At 41.6% G+C, this 27,873-nt stretch overlaps 1 protein-coding gene across 2 annotated transcripts; it reads right to left on the minus strand.

The window, feature by feature from the left end:
• Positions 1-1,027: 1,027 nt before the first annotated feature.
• tmem184ba (transmembrane protein 184ba) lies at positions 1,028-27,809 on the minus strand. 2 transcript variants are annotated; one of them, XM_084077523.1, is made up of 9 exons: positions 27,418-27,809; positions 27,236-27,278; positions 21,192-21,425; positions 17,628-17,793; positions 8,478-8,568; positions 7,788-7,955; positions 7,323-7,492; positions 7,012-7,206; positions 1,028-5,398 (listed from the first exon to the last, which is right to left on the minus strand). In XM_084077523.1, the coding sequence occupies exons 3-9, from the start codon at positions 21,423-21,425 to the stop codon at positions 5,139-5,141; spliced, it is 1,284 nt and encodes a 427-aa protein (XP_083933649.1). In that variant the 5' UTR covers positions 27,236-27,278; positions 27,418-27,809; the 3' UTR covers positions 1,028-5,138. The 2 variants fall into 2 exon arrangements, with proteins under 2 accessions (XP_083933649.1, XP_083933650.1); XM_084077524.1 differs by having other exon boundaries at positions 27,236-27,272; positions 27,414-27,809.
• Between the last annotated feature and the right edge of the window lie 64 nt (positions 27,810-27,873).

The raw sequence follows: 27,873 nt of genomic DNA on the forward strand, positions 1-27,873 counted from the left end.
AAATATGTTGCAAACTCCCCCCATGTTTTACACAAGACATAGCCGCTATTGCCACAAGTTCACTCAAAAACTTTAACTACTTCCTACAATGTGAATGTGAAGTCCATATTCCAACATCATCAGCATCTTCATCTGATTAGCTAATTTAGCCTATACTTTGTTATGACAAAAAAAATACAAATATAAATTCAGTTTCCACTTTCTCTTGTGGGCTAGATTTGGTTTCCAGTTGACTGACTCATTGTACATGAGCTGGCCTCCCACAACTTTCGGTGGTGGCCTTGTGACTGCCCTTTAACCACTTTCAATCTGGTGTCCCTATTTTGGGCGTGTCATTATAGGCCAACATTTTCCAAAATTTCAATTTTTTTTCTTCTTCTGTAAATAGATGTATTTCCCCAGTCCCAAAGCATTTTGAGCTTGTAGATGAGCAATTTCCACTGTGCAATACCATTTCATGACCAAGCATAAATCAGGCTTTAGTCACTGCATGTACAGCATCAGCTAAAAATACCAAAAGTCAAAATATATGTATATACTGTATATCCACTGATTATACAAGGCCACTTTTGCTTATTCATCCTGTGATCTACAATGTAACTTTCTTAATTAGTTTGCAAACTTAAAAAGAGGAAGTGGCCATTTTCTTAATACAAAGGCAAGCTATGACAGAAATGCATACGGTTATGGTAAACTGTTTTCCCACTGGTGGGTTTCATTTGAGGAACCAGAAAGAAGAACCATGAAACAGTGAAAAAGAGAGAGAAGCAAGTTAAGCAGCCTCATCTGTGTGAATACCCATGGTCAAACTGTCAACTGTACATGCGTGTACAGTATTTGAGAAAAGTATTTGAGAAAAAGGCAGCGCCCAACTTACAGGGGTTGAGTTAACAGTTGACTGTGGTCTGATTCATTGCATGGAAATGTCCAAATCTGACTCACCTAAGGGGGAAAAAAGAATTGCATTTGTTTTTCCTTCACATGAATGTGTGCAAGGCCTAATTGAAATTAAAACAGAGAATATGAGTCATTTAAACAAAACTAAATATCTTTATTCTTTCTCCAGATAGTTTCTATTTGAGTTCAACATTTTGACATAAAATACAAGCATCATAAGAGCAGCTTTGTAACAATAATGTAAGTATAATAACAAAAGTGGAAACGAAGAATTCATCATTGAAATGATAAAAAAAAAGACAGTTATATAGTAATGGTACAAAACTAAGTTTTTTATCCATTCACTCAAACTTATGGCATACATTAATATTACAGCATACATGACTAAACTCTCAAAACTTTATTTATAACATAAATCCTATGTTCTGCCAGCATATTTGTACACATCACCAAATACATATTTGGTGACGTTGATGTTTGGAACAGGTTGAAAGTACATGTGAAACACAAAAGCAAGAGATGACGGAATTATGTGGTTTCTCTCATTGTCATGAGACTTAAATCAAAATATTGTCTAATTGTTTATAATTCAACATGAATGTGAGTTATATGGCCCCTTTAAAAAATAAAAAATAATAACTATATAAACATGAGAAGCTTCCCTGTGGCCAACACATTGGATGGAGTCAGTTTGGGGAAATGAATGAACTCACTGCTTGCAAGCTCATGCAGAACAGTGTTTCTCAAGTAGTGGGCCAGGAACCAAGAGTGGGACATCAACTGTTATTGACTGAATTTAAATGTAATGTTCTGGAAACAACCATAACTATTCAGATCACACTTCACTATACAGGTGTTTTAATTGAAGTGATGCAGGTGTCTTTTGTCTTGGGCAAAAGATTCTCCTTTCAAGCTTGGAGTACAAGGAAATCCTCAAAACAAAATAACAAAAAAAGACAGATAATTCAAAATCCTACAGAAATTGTTTCTATCATACACACACGTTTGTTTTAGTTTTTTTGTTATTTTACTTTTAATCTGACGTAATATGTTGATTTCTACTTAGAAATTTGATGTTGGTCATTTTATGTGTAATTTAGTTTTATTTATTAACCCTTTAACCACAGTCACCCTAGCGTCCCTATTCTGGAGCAAACAAAACATCTGGCAGATCTACAAGCGTGTCACAACATATTGTGAGCTTGTAGATGCACTTTTTTCAGCAAAGACATTTGGTGAAGAGGGAAAAAAATATATAGGGTTTAAGTGACTAACAATGACACCAACATGCAGGCAGGTTTGAATATATGATCTTATTTTTTTAGATATAGTTTACTATTATTATTGCACTGCAAAATCTGTGTGCTTCTATCCTGTTTAGTTTGATCAGTTGAGTTCTCCAAATGTATAAGCAATAAAATACTTTGATTGGCTTACAAAAAAGAAAAAGGAAATTATGTTCAAGGACAATGTCCCAAGATTGCAACAAGATAAAATTAAAAGAATGAAATAAAAGACAACACAGATTCAAAAATGCTTTTAGCTAAAGTCAAACACATTGACCCACTTAAAACAGACAAAAGTCACAAGCGAAGCCGCCTAGTGCTCTTGGGGTGCTAATGTTGCATCTATTCTGCAAATGCTCCTATTCAGAACACAAAAATATTAGGCAGGAAATGTGAAAAAGAGCTGAGACCATTGTGTGAGAAACCCTACAGGGACGAGGGCATGCTTCTGTTCTCTTACAAACACACATGCATGTGCACATGCACACTAACACAAACACAGAGAAGAGGAGGGCTTTGTAGGGCAGAGGCTGCATACTGGTGCTGAAGACAAAGCATTCTTCTTCTGTTACGTGTACAGAGCATAAAGTGTGATAAGGGCCTTGCCTGCCAGTTTTATAGGTGAGTGTGAGTGTGTGTGTGTGTGTGTGTGTGTGTGTGTGTGTGTGTGTGTGTGTGTGTGTGTGTGTGTGTGTGTGTGTAAATTGTGCCCTCTACTGTTCGAACACGGTAATCACAGAGTGGTGACTCAGTGCTTGGCATGTTACAGTAAAAGTTAATGTCAGGTTCTCTGTAACTATGAGTCACTCAGATGAGCTAAGAACCCAAATTATATGTAATGAAATAACCAGCTCTGACTAATGAAAATATCTTCTGTACAACAGCTACATTGACTCTATTCTCATGGAAGGCCCAACAATGATGTAAGAGCAAAATGGTTAGCCGTGTGTCATTAGTTCCTGAACTAATGTCTCTGTCAGATCTGTTATGTTGTAAATGCATTTGGTATAAATACAGTATTTTAAGAAGAAACTTAAGCTACAACATCAAATACGTCAAAATGCAGCTTTAACCCATATTCCTAAACTGGCCTGTAAATAGAGATAGCGTTAAGACTGTTATTTCCCCTAGATCCCGTTAACCTACATTGGCAGTGTGCCCTGAGTGAACCAGCATGTGCCTTAATCCCCCAGCATATACAAATAATGCCACAATTAGTCGGTGTAATCTCCAGTAGGCAGCGCTGGTGTCTCCAGCAGCATACTGGCTACCCCACTATGCTAGCACTTCGGCAGGTCTTTCAGCGTAATCTGATCCAGTAAGGTCAGATGGCCTCTCCCACCACTGTTCCCATTCCCCCCCAATGCCTCCAGATATAAAAGTAAGACAATCCTACAAGCATACAATTCACTGGCCACAGTAGCAACTTTGAATATATTCCACTCTGCTCCAAACACCGTCCCTTTTAAATGTCCAATTATAAACACTTGTCATGTTGGGATTTCGGAAAATACACAATGCCAGGCAAAAGTCAGAAAAAGAGAATCCAGACAGATAGCAGCAAAATAATATTGTCAATTGTATGTATTATGGGTGTTTGGAATCTCTGGATTCATAGCTTAGCAATTTAGAAAGCTGTTTTTAAATACGTTATTGGGGTAAAATATATATTTTAGAAATCATAGATAACTCCACAAATCGCTTATTACAACAGCTCATAAGACGAATCCCCAAGAAAAAGCTGAACACAAGTTTGGACAAGTGGGCTTGATTGGAACAGCAACAATCTCTGGACTTCACACAGAACAAATGACTGGAAACCTGCTGGATCTCTGAAGGCGGCGGATTTTTTTGTAAAACAGATCTCAAGATGATTTATGTCACCGACAGTCCAGACAAGAGGATGAGGCATGCTCTCCATCTCCAAGACCCAGGAGATGATGCGGCGTCTGACCCAGTTTAAGGAGCAATTTAAAGCCCATCTCACCAGACACGTGTCTGTCAAAATACAGAAGCACACAGATGTGGATATATATATCCATATATAATGTCGTATATACGTATTGTCTGGGGGGACAACTGCTCTCAATCCTACCAGACCGTTAAATGTCATTGTGACAAATCTGACATCACAAAAAAAGCAGGGCCAGGACAGTAGGGCAATATGCATGGAGGAAAAAAACATCAAGGGTTTGTTCTGTCACCATCCTGTGAACGTGGTCTTTATGAGGGTCCATCTGTAAAAAACCTGTTGGTATTTCCTCAGCAGCAGGTACATGATGGCAGTAAGATTCATTCCACTAAGATTGGCAGCCTTAAAATAGCTGTATCTGGTGACAGAACAAACCCTTGACTTTGTTTCTCCATATTGCCCTACCGTCCTTTAGACAGTACTACTACCATTGTTTTGATTTTATTGGTTATTAACCTGAATGTTTGCGTCCCTTTATTTGTCTGCCTGATATATATGTTTAGCGAAACTAAATATTAAACTAGTTAGGCAAGACATAATGTAAAATGAAGCATCCATCAAATAATGAAATGGAGAGCTTTCAACTCAAAAGTCAAGTACTGTATAAAAACTGTACAATTCAGACATAGAAATTTGCACACAAAAAAAACTTCCTATGACCACTGAATTTTCAAGACACTGGCTTCAGTGTTAAAATATCTTAAAATGTCCCTGCTAAATCCGAGACAAAAGAGTTCCTTAACAATGTGTAATTTATAGTGCGTGTGTGTACTGTATGTTTATGCATGTTTGTCCAGCATTTTCGTGTCGAGATCCTCTAATTTAAGGTCTAAAGCAGGCATCAGATCAGCCAGTACCATACCCCCTGCCCCCTTCAATGTCTCTAAGGAAGTCATCCGAACCACTAGTACTGTAGGTCTGCCATAATTACTCTATTCTGAGCGAAGATGAAGTTGAAGAAGTTCAAGTTGAGTCTTCTCTCTCTAGAACTCGTCATCAGAGCTGAGGAGAAAGGTTTTCTCCGTGTCTGCCCCAGTGCAGGCCCCCCCTCCTACACGGGAGCCCACTGTGCTATTGGTGCGGGCAACGGGCGAGGGCCGCTTGGTGCCCTGCTCGCGTGTTGACTGCTGGGTGTACTGCTGGTAGGCCGGCGAGAAGTTAATGATGGCGTCTTGGACCATGTCCCCAGGGTTCATGGTCTCCTTCAAGCTGCTGGAGATGCTCTTCATGGGAGCACTGCGTCCTGGGGAGAGGGGGAGGATGCGATGGACAAGAGAAAAAAGACATTCTAAAACGTGGACTGTGCAGAATGTGATAATTACAGTAGTACAACAAACAAGGAAATAAACAAACCCCCACCAACAGCCAGTATTTACAGCTATATTCACTGAACTAAAATCTGATTGACAAGCAAAGAAACAAACGTAGCAGGTTGACAAAACACAGATAGGGATCAGCCAAACACAGCCAGGAACAGCAAGTCGAAATAAAGACAAGCAGATAAATAGGAACAGGGAAGAAGGGGGGACTGTGGTGTAAAGAGAACTAGCGTTTGACCTACCAAACTCTCCATACGTAGGAAGGGTTCCTTTGTATTGCAGCAGAGAGCAAAATACCAAGAGAGAGAAAGAGGGAGGAAATGAATAAGTAGAAACGGGAAAAGAAAAAGTGACCCAGTCGAGCATGGGGAAAAATCAACACTGGGTGTAAAAGTCCCAGAAACAAAAGAAAGGACAAGTGGCGAGTCATGGGTGACATTGTGAATTCCAAGTGTAGGAGGATTTGCTTCCATGATAAAAAATGAAAATGAAAGGGAGGATGTGGGACATTTTGGACATGATGATGAAGATAGAGTGAGATGGAAAGTGAAGAAGGAATGACAGAAAGTAAAAATCCATGAAAAAGAATGCTCCCATAATGATGCTACTTGCGCAAAACTAACGCAAGTGTCAGGGCCTACGCAATACATTCTTTCAAAAGGATAAACAGCAGGTCAGACACTTTTTAACACCGCGGCAAAGTCACCAATCCACAGCCAAACAAGAGCTTGATGTTTACAACCAATCAATGTACAGTATATGGTAGTGGAGAGATCTTGGGCTTGAGAGATAGAAAGTGTCAATGGCACTCGCATCAATGTGAGGCCACTTGTTCACCATAATTGCACCGCAATTATTAATAATTTAAACCACACCACATGTCCAGAATGGAAGAGGCACACACACACATCATCACCAATGTACAAAAGAAAATGTTAGTTTTACAGACAAACCTATTATTTTTCAGGAATTGTGCAGACCTTTGTCTATTTAATTACAAAAACAAGACAGAATTTCTCTAAAGAGAAGGTGGGACAGTCAGACAAGTGCATACACAAACATACATACTGCAATACAAGTTTAAACTGGTTAATGCCAGGATATTTTGGTGGTCTGTGCCCCGCGCCGATGCTCCAAAGTATAACCATGCTCTGAACAATGTGTCAACAGGTTTTGACTCACCCACTTAACACCGCCAGAGTCTACAGCTGCTAAAAACAATGTTTTTTGAGCACATGGCGCTTTCTACAGTATGTGTCAGGGCCTTTTATGGGGGAATTGTACTTGATTCATTACCTCTTGTGATAATGGGGATGCTAAACTTAAAGCTTTATTTCTTATTCTAATGTATGGACATAACAAAGAGGAGCACTTTGCAGTCTGTACACATATCACTGTCTGAATAAAAGCCGGGAATCTCTTTGATCTTTCATTTGATACTGGATACTTTGATGCTGCGTATAACACTCATAACTTGTGCATCCAACTTAAAGGCTACCCTGTATTATTTCCTTATATTTTTCCATATCTTTCTTACCCTGGGAGTCCAGCTGCTTGTCCATGTAGACATTGTATGTGAAGGCGAGGTGCAGGCCGAGGGCTGCAAAGAACATCTCTATACAGATGATGAAGTTCTGGTAACCAGCGGCGACCGTCCCTTCCCCAACTGTCACTTCCTCAGAATTAATCTGAGGGATGGCCCCGCACTTCTCAAGGATGGCCAGCAACATGCCTGATAGAACATTTAAATGAGGAGATAAATCACCAGATTTGAAATCTTCTCTAACTGTGTGTGTGTGCGCGCGCGTGCGTGCGTGCGTGCGTGCGCGAGTGTGTTGTGTTCCTCACCCTGCCAGAAAGAGAGGAAGATGATGGACTTGACCATAAGGAACTTGAGCATGGGACTGTAGGGGCTGAGTAGTGTCCTGGTGGCAAAGTAGAAGAGGAAGAGTGCATACAGGGACAGGCTGACGGACACGTTGTTGATGATGGTCACATACAGGTAACCACGGGTAACACTGGAGACAGAGACAAAGAGAGAGAGAGAGAATTGTTATTCCTATTGGTATTTTTTATTTTTTATTTTGATTTTTGTGTGTCCTGTATTTAAATGTTCTGTCGAAAAACAAACAGGGTCATGGTCATAAAAATAGTATCATGCGGAAACATTCTAAAACCTTGACTACTCAAAGTGTCGTCAGATTTCTGAAATATTCGAATATCACTCACCAAGTAACTTACATCTTTTTGGAGTTTGACTGCAGTGGTTGGTGCAGTGAATACAATGTACAGTACAGTCAGTGCAGCACTTACTTGAAGTCTCCATCTTTATATTTGCCGTAGGCCTGTAGGATTACGGTGATGGCGGCCATGAGCGGTTTGACCACACAGAACTGCAGCGTTGCCTGCTTGCAGAACCGAAGGAAACCAATGGAGTAGGCTCTCCCCCACAGACAGCATGTACCGTACAAGCAGCTGGACCTGCAAGGAGCAGAGACAAACAGGGTTTCTTTGTGTGTTTTATTTCAGTGGTTCTCTAAGTGGAGTCCGGGGACTAGAGGGGGCCCCCAGCAAAATGAGTTAACATAGCATCAAAATCTATTTTACCACTTTAACCCTTTATACATGGGCTATTTGAAAATGGCAGATCTACAAGCCGATCTACAAGCTCACTACTGTATGTGATGCATTGCAACGCGTAGTGAGCTTGTACATTCGCTTTTTTTTAATATACCAAAATCTTGAAAAAAGACAATCTTGTACAGGGGTCCCTGGCACTAAATATTTTCAGATGGGGGTCTGCAGCCAAATACTTAATTTGAGGGTCCTTGAGAACCACTGTTCTCAAACATAATAAAAAAGAGAACACAAAAAAGTCAAATTTTAATTGTATGGCACTTTGCACAGGCAGAAAAACTCATTGAACTTTGCAGGAAATGCATACCAGATGAGTCATAAGAATTTTAATTATTGTATAAATTAAGAAATACATCTGGTGCTTACTCAATGGGCTTCCCTCTGATCTCAGCCATGATGGCACTCTCTCCGCCAAGGTACTCGTAACACAGACTCAGGAAGTTGTAGATGACAAACGCTGGGGACATAAAAACAGCAAAAAATCTTTGTTGAGAGCTGGCTGGTTGGTAGAGTGTCAGGGCTGCTGGTTATGTGTGGGTGGGCATAACATATCCTTCCAACAATGCAGTCTTTATACCCAAACAATTACAGTAAAAGCCATTCTTCCTATGATACTGTAACTGGACTGGGAAGTTTAAGAGTACCGTATGTTCCAAGTTGGACCAGATGAGGCTGAAAACACACACCAACTAATTTTAAGAAAATGAAGCATAAAATCACCCGAGGACATTGTTCCTAAATATATAGTTTGACAAAGGAATAATCTGTCTTATGGGAAATTCTCCAAAAGGGATTCAGAATCACTATTACTTTAAATGAAACCATTCCTAAAAAGCGTTGTAAAAGGCACAACAATACAAAACAATAATATCAACAGGGACATATGCCATAAGTCACAAAGTATAGATTTTCTTTTAACAATGTCCAAAATAACACTATAACACCATTGAAAACAAGTGCTACATAATAAATGGACCATATTATGGTAGACTACGGATGGTAAGTTGTCCTCGATTACAATGAATTAGCTCAGGGTTGGAGATGAGAGCAACTCTGGTATATTACATTAATGCTGCTACTACACAAAAATATACACAGCCGGAATAAACATACATTTAAATGGAAACAAGAGGGTGTGAACTACACCTTCCAGCACAACACACACACATGCACAGACATGAGCTTAACCACTTCCTGTTCCACAGCAAACAACTCGTAGTGGTTTGTCAAACTAATAACAGTACAACAAATGCATTTGATCTACAGTATGTTGCGGTCTTATCATTTTGTATGAGCTAATGTTAGTACAGGCTCTCAGGAAAATAAATAAAGCTGCTGTGTGTGTGTGTGTGTGTGTTTAAGTGTAGCGTGAAAGGTTGCACACATGCATATGAGGAGTATAGTGTATGGTGAGTTGGTGACTTCAAGTGAGGGCTGTCACGATGATAAAAATGTACTAACTTAAATATACAAGGAAATTACGGACATATTTAATAACTTTACACTTTCAAAATAAAAAATCCCACCCTGTGTGAAGGAAGCGGTGCCTTTGATGAGTGGCCTCCTGGTGGCGCTATAATAGGGCGGGGCGGGGCTTCAGCAATTAATGCTCGTCCCTATTGGTGGTGTAAGTCCACATACCAAATTGGGACTTGGTGGCATGCTGCGAACTGGAGTTATAGCTGTGTAAAGCGCTGTTTAAAGCCAGTGGCCTCCTGGTGGCGCTATAATAGGGCGGGGCGGGGCTTCAGCAATCAATGCTCGTCCCAATTGGTGGTGTAAGTCCACATACCAAATTTGGACTTGCTGGCATGCTGCGAACTGGAGTTATAGCTGTTTAAAGCCCGTGCTCAAACGGACAAACGGACAAACGGACAAACGGACATACGGACGGACATAGTCAAGAGTAGAGCGGCTGGCACCGCTAAAAATGGAAATAGCCGATCTACAAGCTCACAACGTGTCACATTGTGATTATGTAATTGTAACAGGCCTACTTAGAGCCCATGCTAACATTAGCTCAAATAAAAACACATAACAGTGGACCACACATACTGTACATCACACAGAAGATCATAAGGCTGATTTTATACCCAGACAATAAGGCATAGCTATGTCAGACATCCAGGTGTAACAATCATCCACACCCACTCACATATTTGTAGGAGTAGCCTGATTGTAGGTGGGGAGTATGAATGACCTCAGGTCTAAAAAAAGGTGCATACTGTATGTCATAACTCTAGTTGTATGCAATTCATGTGTGCTTCTACAATCATTCATTTGCTCACAACAGCCCAGGACACAACTCCCAAAGCAGGACTCACTCCTCTAAGAATTCACTATCGCTCTGCATCGCCTGGCTTCATACAAGTTATGTTCGGCGAACGACACGGTCATACTTTCATTTCATTTAAACCTTTATTTAATTATCGGGAAACACACTGAGGGCTGAAAAATAAATTAGCCTATACTTCAACCATCATTCTCTCTGCGTAGATTTGTCATGCTCGGATTTGGACTGGTGGCCATTTGGCATGTTAAAAAACCATTACACGTTTTCTGGAATATAACTTTAACAAGCCTATAATCTAGGAATAAAAGCACATAAAAAAATCATAAAAAAACAAATTAATATGTAGGACTTGCTGAAGCTCAGAGGTTCCCATATGGGAACAGAAGGGACAGCGAATCTCCTGAAAAGAGGAGCCAATATGACGGTATTAAATGTCATGACTTTATAGAGGTTAGGGTGCAGCAGGTGGCAGTGTGCGTGTGTAACTACAGTGTGCTGGTGTGTGGTGCTCCACTACTGCATAGCAGTAGTTTGTCTGAACTTCAAGGAAGGCGTTGGATTATTTTTATTCATCAAAACAGTGCGCTCATTGTGTCTTAATGCTTTTACACACATATTGATATGAAAAGTCTAGCTGGAAATATTCCCTGGAGAAAATACACATTTTCTAATTATATTTAAATGTCCATGACTTATCATGAAATGATATGATAAATTTGGCAAACAATAAATCAAAAGTTTGGAATGACTTGACAAATTGTAGACAAATGTGAAAAATAAAAATAAAACCATCAATAGAAAAATGGTCTATGTTTATGTACGAGCTATGAAGACAGTTGTATTTGATTTGATTTTACTAAAAGCTATACAAGTAAAATCACAATTACTTAAAGCCAGGATAACACATTAAAGTGTAATGAAACACTTGTTTCCAATGTGGTCCTGCAAAATGAGCAGATCTGTTGATGTGGTGTTATTTTTTTTTATTTTACTTATCTTATAATTTGTTTGCTTTATTTATAGGAGTGTAAAAAGAAGTTGAGGGTAGAAAGCGCAAAGACATGCAACACAGGTCTCTGGCCGGAATCGAACCAGGAACTTTGCAAACACGTGGTCAACGTGCTATCCTGTCCTCCAGCGGCGTGATCCTTTAAGCATTCAGCTGACACTATAGTCCAGAGTGATTCACAAGTGCAACTCAATTGCTTCTCAAGGTAGGGTACCGTACCACCTTGAGAAGGTAGGGTACCGTACCACCTTGAGAAGAAATTGAGTTGCAGATTGTGTGTGTCCTGCAGTGATTGTGATGAGCTGCGTCAGTGTCAGCTCAGTACACCAGGGAGTCCATCTACCCGGAGGGACTCAAAGCCATAATCTCACTGGGAAAGAAACACACAGAGCATGTGTGCACGCAAGCACACACACGTGTTTATCTGCCCCTTGCTGTGTGACAGCCATCCATATGACGTTCACATGTCTCCAACAAGAGTACCTCCTGGGGCAAGCCAATCATGTCACCTCTCAATGCCATTTTCAATAAGAGGACCTAGATACACTATACACCGTCTGATTCACACTGTGTGTGTGTGTGTGTGTGTGTGTGTATGATTATTATAGAGTTAAATAAGGTGAGTGTGAAAGTAACAGATCACTGTTACATGAGCCTTTGAATGCATCAGCGCATTCATTCAAAGGCGGTGTTTTTAGTGGGTGTACTTTTGTGAATGTATGTGTGTGTGTGTGTGTGTGTGTGTGTGTGTGTGTGTGTAATGTACACACCCATGCCTGTGGGGTTACTGTGCGTGAGCGCATGAGTTCCCATGTGTCAGCTGAACCACTGGCAGCAGCACCTGTTATGTCAGCTCTCTGTCACCAATACATTCCCAGCAGAGAGACAGTGTGTGTGTGCGTATGTGTCATCCTTGTCTCTGATTGATGTCTGTATGTCCGTCTTCCTTCCCACTTCTGCCTTTGTATCGGTGTCTGTCTTACTGCATTTCTCCTTGTGTTGTCCACACTGTTGGCTCACACAATTGTCAAACGCTTCAGGTTGAAGAAGATTCATACTTTGTCACGCGATGGTGGCGTGCGCCGAGAATAGCAGACCTACAAAAAGCTCACAGCGCGTCGCATTGTGAGCTTGTCGGTATGCTAATCTCACCCATTCTCGGCGCACAACACCATCGTAACGGAGCATACCGTTTATTAGGCTTAACAATCTTGTGAAAACGGAAGCGCTGAAACTGTGACGAAACTACAGCGTGTCCGGCCTCTCCTCCATTAGCGTACATAAATCCAACTGTAAATCAAATTAGTTGAAGTATATGTAGCTTGCTAGCAGGGCGGAATTTTGATACCATAGTGCACTTGGTGATACAAGCGCGAAATTTGGCACAGATGACCTTCATATGACCCTAATTGATAATCAACCTCTGGCCACGCGGAATTCCTAAGATTTCAAGATGGCCACCACCAGTTTTCAAAATGGCTGCAACTGGGCCAATGTGTTGGACTATATCGCTTTGCTGGGGCTTATTTTAATATAAGAGAATATTTTCTGGAGGTATTCCTACCAAGTAAGATAAAAAATAACATTAGGTTCCAATATGGCGGCATATTTTCCAATATGGCTGCCGATAAATTGCAGAAATGTGCATCTGCTTATGGTTTATCCACATGAGCTTGTAGTACATGTATTTGTATTAATTATCATACACAGAATCCATTTATGGAACATTTGAAAGTGATTTATTAGCTTGGTAAAGCTTAGTGCTTACTTTTTGTTTTGTTATTAAGTCATTATAAACACATTCTCATTTACAATGGTGGCTGGGCAAGTGACAGGCCAGTGTACTAGCAACTGCAACCACAGAGGGGTGTGCAGATAAGTTCAAACTTAAAGCATTTTCAGTGTCCAGAACATGCTTTTTTACATCCACATCTTGTCAGCTTCTGGCATAATTTGGCAAACAGGACTGCACAAGAGTGACTGGCCCCATATATGTCCTGTTTGGAATGCACTTCACTTGCATTCACTTCCTTGTAGGAACTACTTCTATGAAGTTCTATCGTACATGAGTACTATGAACTCCTCAATGACTTGCATATGTTTATCATTTATTGCAACAGGTGTTGAACCTAATTTGGAGAAGTTGTTTGCCATGCTGACCTTTTTCCCTTTCCATGGAAGGACGAAACTGTGTGGCATCCCCTGAATGCATGAAAGAAGCAAAGACCTGATGACTTTGATTCAATAGCTGATGCAATTTCATGAACGGGATCCATCTGAGATCCTTCCCTCCTTCCAAAGGCAATCCACAGCTAATTCAAGCCAAGTCTTTGAACAAGTGAAACTGTTATGTCAACAATGTCAGTATCTGAGGCAGAGCTGCTGAGGATAGCATCTGACACATCATTATTCGCAGCTCAGATACTGACATTGTTGTCATAGCAGTTGCACTTGTTCATATTAAGTAAGTCTGAGACTTATTGTCAGTATCAGCTGAGAACGCAGGGGTCTTACAGACCCCCTGGTATTGCTGAGGTGGAGCGCCACACTCACTGTACCTACTCATACACTGATCCTGATCGAACCCATGACCATGTGATCCGAAGGTGAAAGCTCTACCGACTGAGCTACCCAGACACAAAGACTTGGCTTGAAAAAGCTGTCGAAGGACCTCAGATGGATCCCCCTTCATGAAAATGCATCAGCTATTGGATCAAAGTCATCAGGTCTTTGCTTCTTTCATGCGTTCAGCAGATGCCATACAGTTTTGTCCTTCCATGGAAATAGAAAAAGGTCAGCACCTGTTTGAGAAAATATCCCTATATATATCTAAGTTTTTGTATTTATTGGTGAACATATTTAAAAGTCTGTTGCCCTAGGTCATTAAAAAGCTACCAAATCACTTTAAAATGTGCTATAAATTGATTCTGTGTATGGTAATTAATAAAAAAAATACATGTGCTACAAGCTCATGTGAATGTACATTTATGCAATTTATCGGCAGCCATATTGGAAAATATGCCGCCATATTGGAACCTAATATATATATTTTTTATCTTACTTGGTAGGAATACCTTCAGAACATATTCTCCTATATTAAAATAAGGGGAAAATCAAAGATTTACAGCCCCAGCAAAGTGATATAGTCCAAAATGTTGGCCCAGTTGCAGCCATTTTGAAAACTGGTGGTGGCCATCTTGAAATCTCAGGATTTTTGCGTGGCCAGAGGTTGATTATCAATTAGGGTCATATGAAGGACATCTGTGCCAAATTTCGCGCTTGTATCACCAAGTGCACTATCATGTATTGAAAACGGCAAAATTCCGCCCTGCTAGCTTGGCAGAAATGGAAATTAAAAAATACATTTTAAAGATTTTGTAAAATATAATTTATTTTACTGAAATAACAAAACGTTACATTCAATGGCTGTGGAAGAGTTATATTATCTGTCTTGAGACCAGGGCAGGAATTCCATGGAGACCATGAAGGCCATGGCCGCTGTTGCCCCTCAGTTTGGCTTTCTGCCCTTCAAAACATTATATACCCTGAAGCTACAGTGGCCTTGATACCCCGTCCATGCTGCCCCAGCTGATTTAACTGTTTTCTCCTCTTGTCACTTTACTGTACTCTTCAAAAACAACATCCTGCTTCTGTAGAACAGGACGTGAACCAGGACGTTTGTGGTCAATAACTTAACTAGGCCCTTACAAGAGCGTAGATTGCCGAAAAGGTGACAAAAGGGGAGACAAAAAGGATGATCAAAAATATGTGACTTCTGAGACACTGCGTACGTGACAAACAGAACATACAATAATCATGCACACGCTGTTGGGCCAACAGTTACAGGACATAAGGTCATCATCCAAACAGAGTAAAGAATTACAGTTAAATCCATTTCACTGTCAATGTGTTTTTTACTAGACATCAGTGTATTTTGTTGCGATAATGAATTCTTCACTACTCCTGAGTCCCAATCCCCATCTTCAAACCAGTCCAGTGACTCAAGAGTATTAACTTCTGAACTCCTTTTCAGGTGTTTGTACAAATATTGGTAATTTGTAAATACCAATCATTTATTTATTTCACTGATAGTTTTACTACGTATATAATACAGATTCATTCTTAATCCTTAAATTCAATTAATTATTTCAGTGGACTTAATATCATTGTTTTATTTGATGTCAATAATAATTTTGCATTGCTGTCCTGGCATTTTGCCTTTGTGCCCTCAAATCATTTACAAGACCAAAGGCCAAGTGGCCTTGGACCTAAAAAGATGAAATTCCAGCCCTGATTGAGACACTATCCAACACTCAAGAGTTTTACAGTGCACCCTGTCCCACCCCTCCATCCCTCCCTCGAGTGACCTTTTAACCCTTGCATAATGATTACGTCTTTCATACCGTCTGCTTCGTCAGAGGACGCCCTCAGAGCTCTATCACACCAGTTCACTGTCTGCCTACATACTAACATACAGACCCATGTGGAATACTGGTTGTTCTGGTCTGAGGTCTTCTGTGTGTGCGTGTGTGTGCGCGTGCGTGCATGTAATATACACGTATACATATATCGATGTGTGTGTGTGTGTGTGTTTTCAATTCAATTAAAGTTTGTTAAAGTGTCTCAAAGACACTTTACATGTAGAGCAGAGACCCAATATTGTCCCACCCTGAGCAAGCAATAATAGCAATGTTTGCGACAGTGGCAAAGAAAAACTCCCCCTTAATTGGAAGAAACGTAAGGCAGACCCAGGCTGTAGGGTGGGCGGCCATCTGCCTCGACCGTGTCGGGTGGGCGGCCATCTGCCTCGACCGTGTCGGGGGGCAAGAGAGAGAGTGTATGTATGTACATACACACATACATATATGCTGTGTGTGTATATATGTGTGTGTGTGTGTGTGTGTGTGTGTGTGTGTGTGTGTGTGTGTGTGTGTGTGTGTGTGTGTGTGTGTGTGTGTGTGTGTGTGTGTGTGTTTATCAGCTCATGCACACTTCCTCCAGAGAGCTCACTCTTCAGCTGCAGCCGTTGCTATGGTGATACAATAGGATACATCTATACTGCTGGCTGCATACATACGTAGAAGTTTGGTTGAGAGGGACAGGAGTCATTCTTTTACATCCACCAGCATGTTTGGTTTCCTGGGAGGGCAGTGATTAAGTGCGGTTGCTATGCAACAATTCCTTCCAGCTTAGATATTTGTAAAAGGCAGGGAGGGACATAAGTTGAGGAGGAGAGAGTGGCGAGGTGGGCGAGGAGGTGGCAGGGAGCCCCAAAGTCAAAAGAGAGATGAGGACAGACAGAGGATGAGAGAAAGGGCAGGGGAGAGGAGGAAAACAAGTAAGGAGAAAGTGGGAGGAAGTGACAAGACAATGAGGAGAGCGGGAGAGAGTGGGAGCAAGACAGAAGAAAAACAAGGAGGTGAAACGTTAGGAGGAAAAGCTAACAAGAGGTAGAGGAAGTGGGAGGTGCAGAATGGAAGTGGTAAAGGTCTTAGAATGAGTAATAAAGAGTTGGGGGGAGTGGACGATTAGTACAGAACAGCAGCGGCAGGGGAGGGTGACAAGAGACATCTTTTCTTTTTTACCCTTTTGTTTCTCCCCAATTTAGTCGTTATGACAATTAATTCCTCCCCAACACATGTTTCTGTGTGTTGTCACTGCTGTTGAATCCTACTGACTCACCTGCCAGTGAGGAGCCCCCACCAGGAGGACATAGGGAGCTTTCGTCCTACTCCTCCCGCCCAACACTCCCTACTGACAGGTGCCGCCCCAGCACGTAGGAGTATGTGCAATGACAAATATCATCCTCCCCGCCCGGCTTCCCTCCCCCGAACACGGGCCAATTGTGTTCATACAGACACTCGACAACGATGGATGCACCGCGGTGGACAAGAGACATCTGTGACTTGGAAAACAGGCACTTTGCACACAGAAAAGAGACTAGCCGGAAACGTGAGGAAAGAGAGAAAACCACCATGTTAATTGTTCTAATCTAATGCTTACCCTTATGCTCCGTTGTACCAACCGTACAACATCTTTGGCACACAACACCATTGTAAGACGAAGCATAAATTGGGCTCAAAACAGTTTAGTTTAGTTGCAAATCTTTGGTCTGAACTAAGCTTTAGAGCCTCGCCGCTAGTGGTGCTAAAAAGAGAACCTAACAAGTGGAACAGACCGATCCAACTGGCAGCCTCGGTGCATCTTGTCTCACCTTCGTAGCAGTCCCGCACGGTGTCAAAGTACACATAGTACTGGTCGTTGGTGAAGAAGAGCAGGCTGAGCCAGGAGTCAAATGCGTAGATGGGTACGATGAAGAGGATCCTCACAATGTGACGCTGCTCCTTGGGAGAGTTGTAGAATCTCAGGTGCATGTAGATCTGACAAGAGACAGAGGGAGAGAAGAGTCAAGAAGGAGGGAAGGAAAGACCAGGGAAGGAGGAATAAAGGAAAGAAGCAAAGAAATTCAAGAAGAAAATAAGGAAGGATGGAGGGAAAGAATGAGGGAAATGCATACAGTAGACATACCTACTGTAACATAACTAATTCTAATGAGTTAAAATCAATATATAAACTGTACAACAGTTTCAGTCTCTCTCCCTTTCTCTCTGAACTTCAGGCCCATCGGCTTATCAGTCATTCAATGGTTAAGAGACGATCAATAGCGAAGGAAGGAAGACAGTGTAGGAGAATGAGAAAATGTAAACATCCCAGGATATACAGGAAATCATTTACACAATGACCAGTATGAGACAATGTAGCATGTGTATTCCTATTCCTGTATCTTTACCAGATAACAGAAATCAATACGTTATAACCTGAGATCATCTCACAGGAATGAATGAGAGTGCAACCACCATGAGAGAGAACCATACACCATCCTGACCCCCTGAGTCCCCTGGCAGCCCTGCAATCTTTTCAGGGACGCCTTTCATTATTGTTGCCCCAGCCCCCTTCCCTTCAGGCAGCCAAACTTAAACACACCCTTCATCACCTGAGATTACATTTCACATTCTGTGTGTGTGTGTGTGTGTGTGTGTGTGTGTGTGTGTGTGTGTGTGTGTGTGTGTGTGTGTGTGTGTTTTTGCTCATGCCCTGTAACACAAACACCTGCCAAGTGATGTTGCCAAGCAACCTCTGCTCTCCTCGCAGACTGAGCAGATGTGTGCGTGTGTGTGCATTACCTGTGCAACACACACACACACACACACACACACACACACACACACACACACACACAAGGAAGTCAAACTCTCCCGTGTGCATAGGGCTTCACATCCTACAGGATGTCAAACCTATTACACTGCAACTATTTCCATAACATTTGCTAATGCATCTTGGATGTTTCTTTTTAATTTGTACTTAGTTAACAATGTAACATGCCACACAGCACAACCGACTTTACGCCCGGCGTTGATCTCTCGGGCGGTTCTCGAGATGCTCACACACGCAAACGCACACATATATTCCTGTTTCAAATACATGTTAGTAAATAAGTATGTTAGTTCAAATCTATTATGTTTAGCACCCTTTCCTTATTAATTCCCCTCAAATGTGACATATTTCCAAACAGCAATCATACTGTTTTCCAGCTGTTCTGAACAAAGGTTAAGTCAAATCATGTTTGGGGGAGAAGGGAAGGGAATTATCTGACTTTTGTCCAGAGCACCTCATAGTCACTCAAAACCACTTTCAGAGGCTCTGTACACTTGGCATATTTAGCAAGCCAACACCCACAAATGTAATGCCTAGTAGCTCACAACATGACCCTTGTTCCATGCATGGCAAGAAGCGATTTGTTGCGACGGCAAAAAGTAAAAAGTGGTCCCAAAAAAGGACAGTTAAACTTTTTTCACTGAGGTCTGCGGCGAGACAAAACAGAAGCTGGCTGTGGTTTGAACTAGGCGCACACAAAAAGGTGACATGGATGGTTCGGACGTTTTGAACACATCCATTCAGCGGAAAAACATCAACACTTACTGTGTGAATTCAGCTTAACACTGTGGCAACAAGCGAAGCAAACAAGGTGAGTCTAGTGAGAGAGCTTAGTGCAGCACTGTGTCTGAGGTGGGGACACGTCATGTGTGCGTTTGTGTGTGTCACTTCAGAGACAGAAAGGCCGGAAAATGAGTACTGAAACGGTTTCAAATATTCAAAATGAATATGTGCTGAAACGTTTATATTTGTGACTGCACATGTTTACACTCTTTGTGAAATCAATTAAATCAAACTCAAGCGATTTAATTGGACGGTTTGATCAAGTGTGTGAGGCTGCCTCTACGCTTTTAGATACTAGATTTAGATTTCCTAGAGGTTGAGTGACATGATTGATTTTATGTGTCTTCGTAGGTCATTTGTATTGGTTTGCATAGGATCAGCAAATCCACACGGAAATTGAGCCCAAGTGAATGCATCAGCAATGCAGATAGAAAAACACACATGCACACATGAATACACGTGGAAGTGGAATACGGCATACAGTATACCTTTCTTTGTATACACTCCACTACACCACTGTCTGTTATCCATCACTTGCTACTTTCACCATGCTTAGATATAGTTAAATATGTTTCTTAATAGCAACACTTCACTCACTTCCTGGACTTCTTTTCTCACAGACCCGAAGAAGAAACGTGACGTTTCATTGTAAAATTGCATTGTTCTAACTCAATGTTGCGGTAACTTATTTGGACTTCTCTTATCAGAGAAGAAGAAAAGGATTCATCTTGTAACTTTATGAATGATCGTATGAACGACAGGCTGTACTTGATCAGCTGAAGTGACTTAACACTTAACAGTACACCGATTTTGCCATCTCGTTTGACAGTGGATGTTTGGGCAGCTGGTGCATGTTTGCGTGCCTCAGAGAGAGAGAGAAAGAGGGAGAGACAGAGTGAGAGAGACAGAGAGAGAGCTCTGAGGACAGCACAAGGACATTCAAGAGTTCATGGACAGATATATCTCATGTTGTGTGAATAGCAAACAAAAGAAGGTTGTTCCCAGTCACTAAAAACAAGAAAGAAAGACCCCCCCCCCCAAACAAAAACCCACTTGCCTGTTCAGGCAACAAGAAAGACTCCAATTACCTGAATATTTTTACTAGCCCTGGGCAATAGGGCAACCATTAGAGTCAATAGCTATTTTGACGGTTTTATTTGTTGCAATCCTGTAGTATTGTGCAAGGCAATTTTCCCATTAGCAACTAAATTGTCAGGGGTGCACATAACTTTTTTCGGTCTAGTACTCAGAAGAGCACCTGGAGATGTGACTTGGTGGGGGGGGGGGGAGAGGGGGAAAAAAAAGAGGACGCTCTGCTTGCAAATTCCGCCGATTTTCGTCGTTTTTTTTCTCTCTCACATCGTTTGGTGAAGCCCCCAAGGTTGGTGCCCTGTGCTGCGCTGCTTTTATCCACCAGATTGGGACGTTCACGGCATATTTTGCACCACCACGGTGCGTTCATCATCGGTGACGAGTGCCTCTAAACAGCCGCTGCTGGCTGCGTGCACGCAGCGAGTGAATGCGAGGCGATGCTTGACACTCACACAATCACGTGCAGCATGCGTCCTCGATCTCCAGGCTTTTATTTTTTAGTTTTGCTAAAAAATAAAAGCTTGGAAATTCCTGTCCCAGCTGTTGGTACGCAAAAGCGCCTCGCGTCGGCTGATGTGGTGCTCATTTTTTATTTTGGGTGCGCATGCGCACCTGCGCACCAGTTATGTGCACCCCTGTAAATTGTGTTGAAATGAGCCGTGTATGACAATAACCTTTAGGCAGTTACCTGGTGGCAGGTGATGATGAGTGCAGTCCAGACAAAGAACCCAGAAACAGCCTGCGCGGTGGGGGTCATAAGGAAGGTAGGCTGGTCTGGCGTCAGCAAGGGGGCCCCAGGGAGCCAGGAGTGGTTAGACCCGGATGGGGCAAGTGTGGGCGGAGGGCCGGGTGCCATGCCCAGAGGAGAGCCATCCCCTAGTCGCTCTGACAGAGACATATCTCGCCTCCACAGCCTTGACATCTGGGAGACATGAGAAAAACAATTCTTAGCATAGACAAAATTAATTAGCATCTTTTAAATCATTAATACGATGAGTCAGTTAAGTGATGACAAGCTAGAAGAGATTAGTACGTAACAAGCCCATGACTTTTTCCACAGTCCACAATCAAAACAAAAAATGCAGAAAGAAATATATAACATATGTACAAAAAATGGGGGGGGGTCGTCTGTCTAACTGTCTTATACAACTGTAGCATAAAGACTTGCCCATGACTAGGAACAACAGCATGTTAAACACATTTAGCACCTGCTGCTGCGTCTTGAGTAACAGGTCCAACTCATACACTGAACATCATTAAGAAGTTGAGACTGCACTTTGCCTGTGAGGCTGTGACACCTCAATTCCAGCAATGCGATTTGGAATGTCAGATGGGCCTAACTTTGTCCAGCTCCATATTTTCAGTTATTCATTTTTTAAAAGATTTTTTTTGGGGTCTTTTTATGCCTTTATTTAGAGAGAGATAGGGAAAGTAGGCTGACATGGGGGGAGAGATGGGGGGGGGTGACACACAGCAAAGGTCGTCGGGAACGGGAGTCGAACCCGCGACACGCTGTCAGGCTGGCATTGCAACCAAGGGTGCCTGGACCGTCACGATACGGCCCAGGCCTATTTTCAGTTATTTTAAGAGTCTCCTTCCCGGCTCATAATTGAGTCTGAAAGCAGCCTGAACAATGCAAAAACAAATTAAACATTTTAGAATTCGAATTAGGAATGGAAAATAATCAGTAAAATGTTACAATGACATTCTGTTGATACAGGTATTGAAACCATCATGAAAAGAAATCGATTATGTAAATAATGCTAATATGATGTCAATATTATACGACACATTTTCACAGTTTATTTGGCTGCGTTCTGCATGCCAAATTATAGCAAGCGAAAAAAAGATGGAACTATATTATATATATTTTAAAACCTCACGCTCCTAGTGGAATCACAAGCACTGTCTAGAGTGGACGCAAAACAGAAGTAGACACTTCGCTGTTTACGTTCCACAGCGCTTCCATGCCCAGTGGAATTGAGGCATGAGGTAACTCAAAGCAACTGGCTAAACTGGCTGGGGAATACCAATAATTGTGAATCCCAATAATTGTGGCTGTCCATCAGAAAATCATGGTGGATGTCTGAACAGAAAACATATTTCTCTACCTGAAGGGTGGCGATATTAAGAAAAGCCTACATGATGTATGACCAAGAGGAAAATCAAAACAGCTTGTTGGATTACATATTCAGCCCTCAAAACAATGGCTGCGTTGTCAAATTTAATGTTACTTATGTTACAGTATGAGACTTTTAAGTATGTCCTTCAATCAGTACTGTGTGGAACCAACTGAGACTGTTGTCACACAGATCTCATGACAGTGACTTCACTGGTACATAGTCCACCCAGAAATCATCAACCAGGATATTGATCGTGTGATCTATGTCGATAAGAGGAAAGATAATGGAGAGACGGAGGAATACTGTGAATAAACAGCTGAGGATGAGTCAAGGAGGTGTGTGTGTTCCTGTTCTTTTATCCTTGTGAGTACTAAATGTCCTTTCCATAGAGATTAGGAAATCCCTCTGGTTTAGGTTTAGTGTTAGATTAGGGTTAGGCCAGGGATTGTGGTTAGGCATGTACGTCATCTCGTCCCGACCACATCACTAACATCTCTTAGATGTGAGATAAATATTTGTAAAGGCTTTATCAAATTGTGCTGCCTCTAATTATTGCAATTACAATTTAGGCATTAAGATGGATTGCAGACATATCCATTAGCCAAAGCAACTTACAAAGTGCAAGATCAGAGAAATTGCAAAGAAATAGATTTTTTTTCCTGACGTTCATAGTGACAGAACACTGTCATATCATAGAATAGGTAAGAGAACCTTAGTCCAAAATTCTCCTTTAAGGACGTTAATCCACTTCTATGCACCTAGGAGTGTTTATAGGTGGGTAGGAGTAGAGAGGAAGGTCGGCTTCTGGTGATTGTTCTCCTACCAGCCTATATGCACTCATCCTGGGCATAGAAGTGGAACTGCGGAATAACGCCATTAACTAATGATAGGGTTACGGTTAAGAGTTCATTGTTAATTCATCATTAATTAAGCGTTAATTACGTTATTGTTTGTTTCTTTTCCGTTTCTAGACCACACACTGACTGGGCTAGGTGATTATTGGTGCTCCTACATGCATCAAAATGCATAGATTTACAGTAGTCAGCTAAATGTTCTTGGACACATGCCAGGACACATGATTCAAGTATTTCTAAAATCCTTGTCGCTAAGTGAATAACTCTAACTGGACACCTGGAAGAATAGCTGCTACTTTTAGTAGGCTCTAATGGACTGAACAAAAATAAATAAACAAATTAACTCCTCATCAGCTTCTAGCATGGGCTGAGACACAAATGAAGGACATGGACATGTCCATGGAGACATAACTCCAGGAGACTTTTAAATTATTCCAGCTGTAGAAGAAGATGAACTGGACTAGAGAGGCCAGAGAGACCCTTATGTAAATATCAGCTTGACATTCACTACGGTCCCCATCTCACAGAATCAAATTGTCAGGGCGTGTTTGTTCTCGTGTGCCAAGTGACACGGGTCATGTATGATAAAGCTCGGGGGAGTATTTGACATTACTGGGTAGGCTAGGCGGCAGTGAACAAAACCAACACACAATCCTCAGACAAAAATAAAGACATCTGTGATGGATAGGTCCACACAACCATCTGAAAACAGTATTCAATGACCAGTTCTCTCATTCTGAAGCAAAATCACGAGATGGAAAGAAAGAAAGACAGAGAGAGAAAAATAGTGCCGAGATGGAGAGAGAGAGTGCCAAGGAAAAGAGGCCAAAAAGATAGAGAAACGGAGACAATGAGAGAAAGGATGATAAGAGGAGAGAGAGGGTCAGAGAGATAGGATGGAAGGGGTGAAAGAGAGTGAGAGACAGACAGACACAAACAGCAAGGGACAAAGGATGAAAAGGAGAGCGATAGACAGAGAGCAATGAAGGACACGTTTCATCATGTCTGGCCTGCCAGAGAAGCATGGAAAACAAACCATTATGCAGACACAGACACAGCACAGTAAAATCATCAGTGTCATTTTACTCAGAGTGTACAAATGTTATGTACACTCTCAGAGTTACAAAGGAATATTTTACTGTGTGGTAATGAATTCTATTAAAGAACCCACATGATATGGACACATACAAACCATGTTGGTGTCTAAACCATTTATAAGATCAATTAAATCAAACTCAAGTGATTTGATCAAGTGTGTGAGGCTGCCTCTATGCTTTTAGATTAACTATATTTACATTGAGAAGAAGCTTAGTGACATGGTTTCTTTTGTGTGTTCTTGGTAGGTCATTTGTATTGGTTTGCATAGGATCAGCAATTCGACACAGGAATGGAGCTGAAATGAATGCATCAGCAAAGCAAATACGCACGCACGCACGCACGCACACACACACACACACACACACACACACACACACACACACACACACACACACACACACACACACACACACACACACACACACACACACACACACACACACACACACACACACACACACACACACACAAGACTAGAACAGGCACACAGTGGAGCACAAACATCTCAGCCTATGCTGCGCGCACGCACACATCATAGATGCATTGCACAAGGTATGTTGTCACGTTTAGTATGTTGGTGTTAATCAAATGTGGGATTTAACTGAATTGTGTCTCTCTCCCGTTTGCAATCACATGCACGTGCCCAGCGGTCTTTCTGTGTGTGTCCTTCTGTGCATTGCACATGCACGAACATCACAGGTGTGCTGCACTGTGTGGAAGAGACAGTGGCATAGGAGGCAGATCGGCCGCTTGGAAGTCAGAAACAGAATCTTCCCCAAGATCCCCAGCTATTCATGGCTTTGTGTCCTTGAGCAAGACACTGAACCCCTAACTGCTCCTGATGAGCAGGTTGGTGCCTTGCACGGTTGCTTCTGCCGTCAGTGTGTGAACGCGTCTATGAATGGGTGAATGTGCTATGCACATTGTAAAGCGCTTTGGAGAAATGCGGCCAAATCAATACACTGTGCGTTTTAACATTTTAGTGATCTTACAAACTTGACCAATGAGACCAACACTACTTCACCAAAACAATGTTGGTGTAACTGAAGAGATTATTATTATTTTTTAATAATTTACATGCACCGATGATCAGCTATGGGGCAATTAGCTGCACAGTTTCAGCCAAAGGAAGGAGCAAATTGGCAGTGTAAATCCAATATGCTGCCTGGAAGTAGAGTGTTCACAATTCACAATAATAATAACAGTTATGGTTGACTTGATGTAGGCTATTTGAAACAGATTTGGGAATTGAGTTCCTTGGCCTACCGGCAGCATTCACAAGAAATCTAATGCTGATCGGTGTAGTAGTTTACAAGATTAGCTACAGGCGCGCACACACACACACACACACACACACACACACACACACACACACACACACACACACACACACACACACACACACACACACACACACACACACACACACACACACACACACACACACACACACACACACACACACACACACAATCTTTGGCCCCCAGTCTGCAGGCCTGGCGGACACAAGTATGACAAAAGAAACATTTAGTTGTGCCCAGGGAGAGAGACGTGTGTGTATAAAGGCCGGTCTGGACGTAATGGTATAATTGGAGGGGATAAAGCAACAGATGTTATGGGGTAGAAAGGGGGGTGGGGCAGAAAAGAGTGGGTAGCTCATGATAAATGATCTTCTCATAATTAAGTCACAGCCAGACTGGATTATTCTATTGGATACAACAACTTCTATTACTACTACAGTATAGTTGGAGTATCCAATAGTAGTAGTACTAGTAGTAGCCTAGTATTACTACTACTATTTCTATGTTTAAAGTCCACATCCAATGCAACTCCTTGCAACCATTATCTCCAAATGGCACCAGTCTGCCAACTGGTCAGTCCAGAACTCTGCAACAGGCTCTAAAACTGTTTTGCATTGGTGTGGGCTGGCCTTAAAGGTATCCTTAGCCGCAAGCAACTCCCAAATCCTATTCTTAATATCTGGAATCTAGAGTTGCAATACCAACCCTTGACAGTCCATATGTCCAAATAGAAAAGTCCTATATGATTGTATTAAACAACGTTACACTCACCAACAGTGCAGTTGTATGGAAAGCTTGGATTATTATGATTATTATGATTTTTGTTTCATAAAAAATCCACCACAGTCATGTTATTATGAGCTACTTTCTGTCAATAAATTCCGTGCAGGTGATTATTTATTATTATTATTATTGTTATTATTATTTTGACAGAAAGTAGCTCATAACATGTCTATGGTGGATTTCTCTGAAACAAAAACTTGCAGATAGAAAGATGATAATTCAAGCTTTCTGTACAGCTGCAATGTTGGTGAGTTTAACTTTGTTTAATACAATCAGATAGGACTTTTCTGTTTGGATGTATGGGCTCTCAAGGGTTGGTATTGCAACTCTAGATGCCAAATATTAAAAATAGGATCTAAGAGTTGCTTGAGGCTAGGGTAGCTTGAGACTTTTCATTTTGTCGTTTTGGCTAGTTACTGATATGGAAGTGAAACTGTGTCATAGCCTAATACTGCCATTATGAATGGTTAAAAAAATAACTCGTAAACGTGGCAAAACAAGGGTGTTTCGATAAATGTCATTATAGGAAACACCGTTATTCGTTTGTGACGTAACCATTAAAACTAGACTCACCGTTTAAACTGATCCCACTTGAAAATGAAGATTAAATCTAACCCTGAAACAAAACACACACACACACACACACACACACACACGTTTTAACTCTACGTTATGCGTTTACAAAGATGCAATGTTGATTTTCAAACTTTTTTCTTTTACTCGCTAGGCTTGCAAGTTGTGACTGAGAGACTCACCTCCAGTCTCCTCGTCACCTGGCTGTGTGCAGTGGATGCGTTCAAAGCCGTCGCCACATCCACACAAATACCAGACAGACAGGAACCCACCCTGGCCTTAATGATCTGCGTTAACACTCACATCCATGTGTAGACGCTCTGCACAACAATCTCAGCCTCTTTTTGCTCCTAGAAAAAAAAAAACCAAACCGAACCCCTCACTCACTCCTAAAACTTTGTCTCTTTCGGTTTGAAAATGAACTGTAAATATGTATCTTGCACTCCGCTGAGAAACGCTCTGGTAAATTTTACTTTCAGGTGAAAGTTATACAGAAACAAATGAGTCCCAGTCAGTCTGCTCTTTCTTTTACACCAACAACGCACTCAATCCCCTCCGGATTAGAATTGAACAGAGTGGATCAGCTGCTACTCGACACTCTGTGACCAGTGTTGCCAGATTCTGTGAGAGAAATAAGC

Source organism: Gymnoscopelus microlampas, assembly GCF_963454915.1.
Source record: "Gymnoscopelus microlampas genome assembly, chromosome: 14".
Classification (NCBI taxonomy): domain Eukaryota; kingdom Metazoa; phylum Chordata; class Actinopteri; order Myctophiformes; family Myctophidae; genus Gymnoscopelus; species Gymnoscopelus microlampas.

Excerpts from the sequence above, each read along its gene's own strand:
- tmem184ba (XM_084077523.1), bottom strand. The coding sequence starts at position 21,425 with ATGTCAAGGCTGTGGAGGCGAGATATGTCTCTGTCAGAGCGACTAGGG. Across the intron at positions 7,493-7,787 it reads TATAAAGATGGAGACTTCAA|TGTTACCCGTGGTTACCTGT; the intron begins GTAAGTGCTGCA and ends CTCTGTCTCCAG. Across the intron at positions 5,399-7,011 it reads CAAGCAGCTGGACTCCCAGG|GACGCAGTGCTCCCATGAAG; the intron begins GTAAGAAAGATA and ends CCCTCTCCCCAG.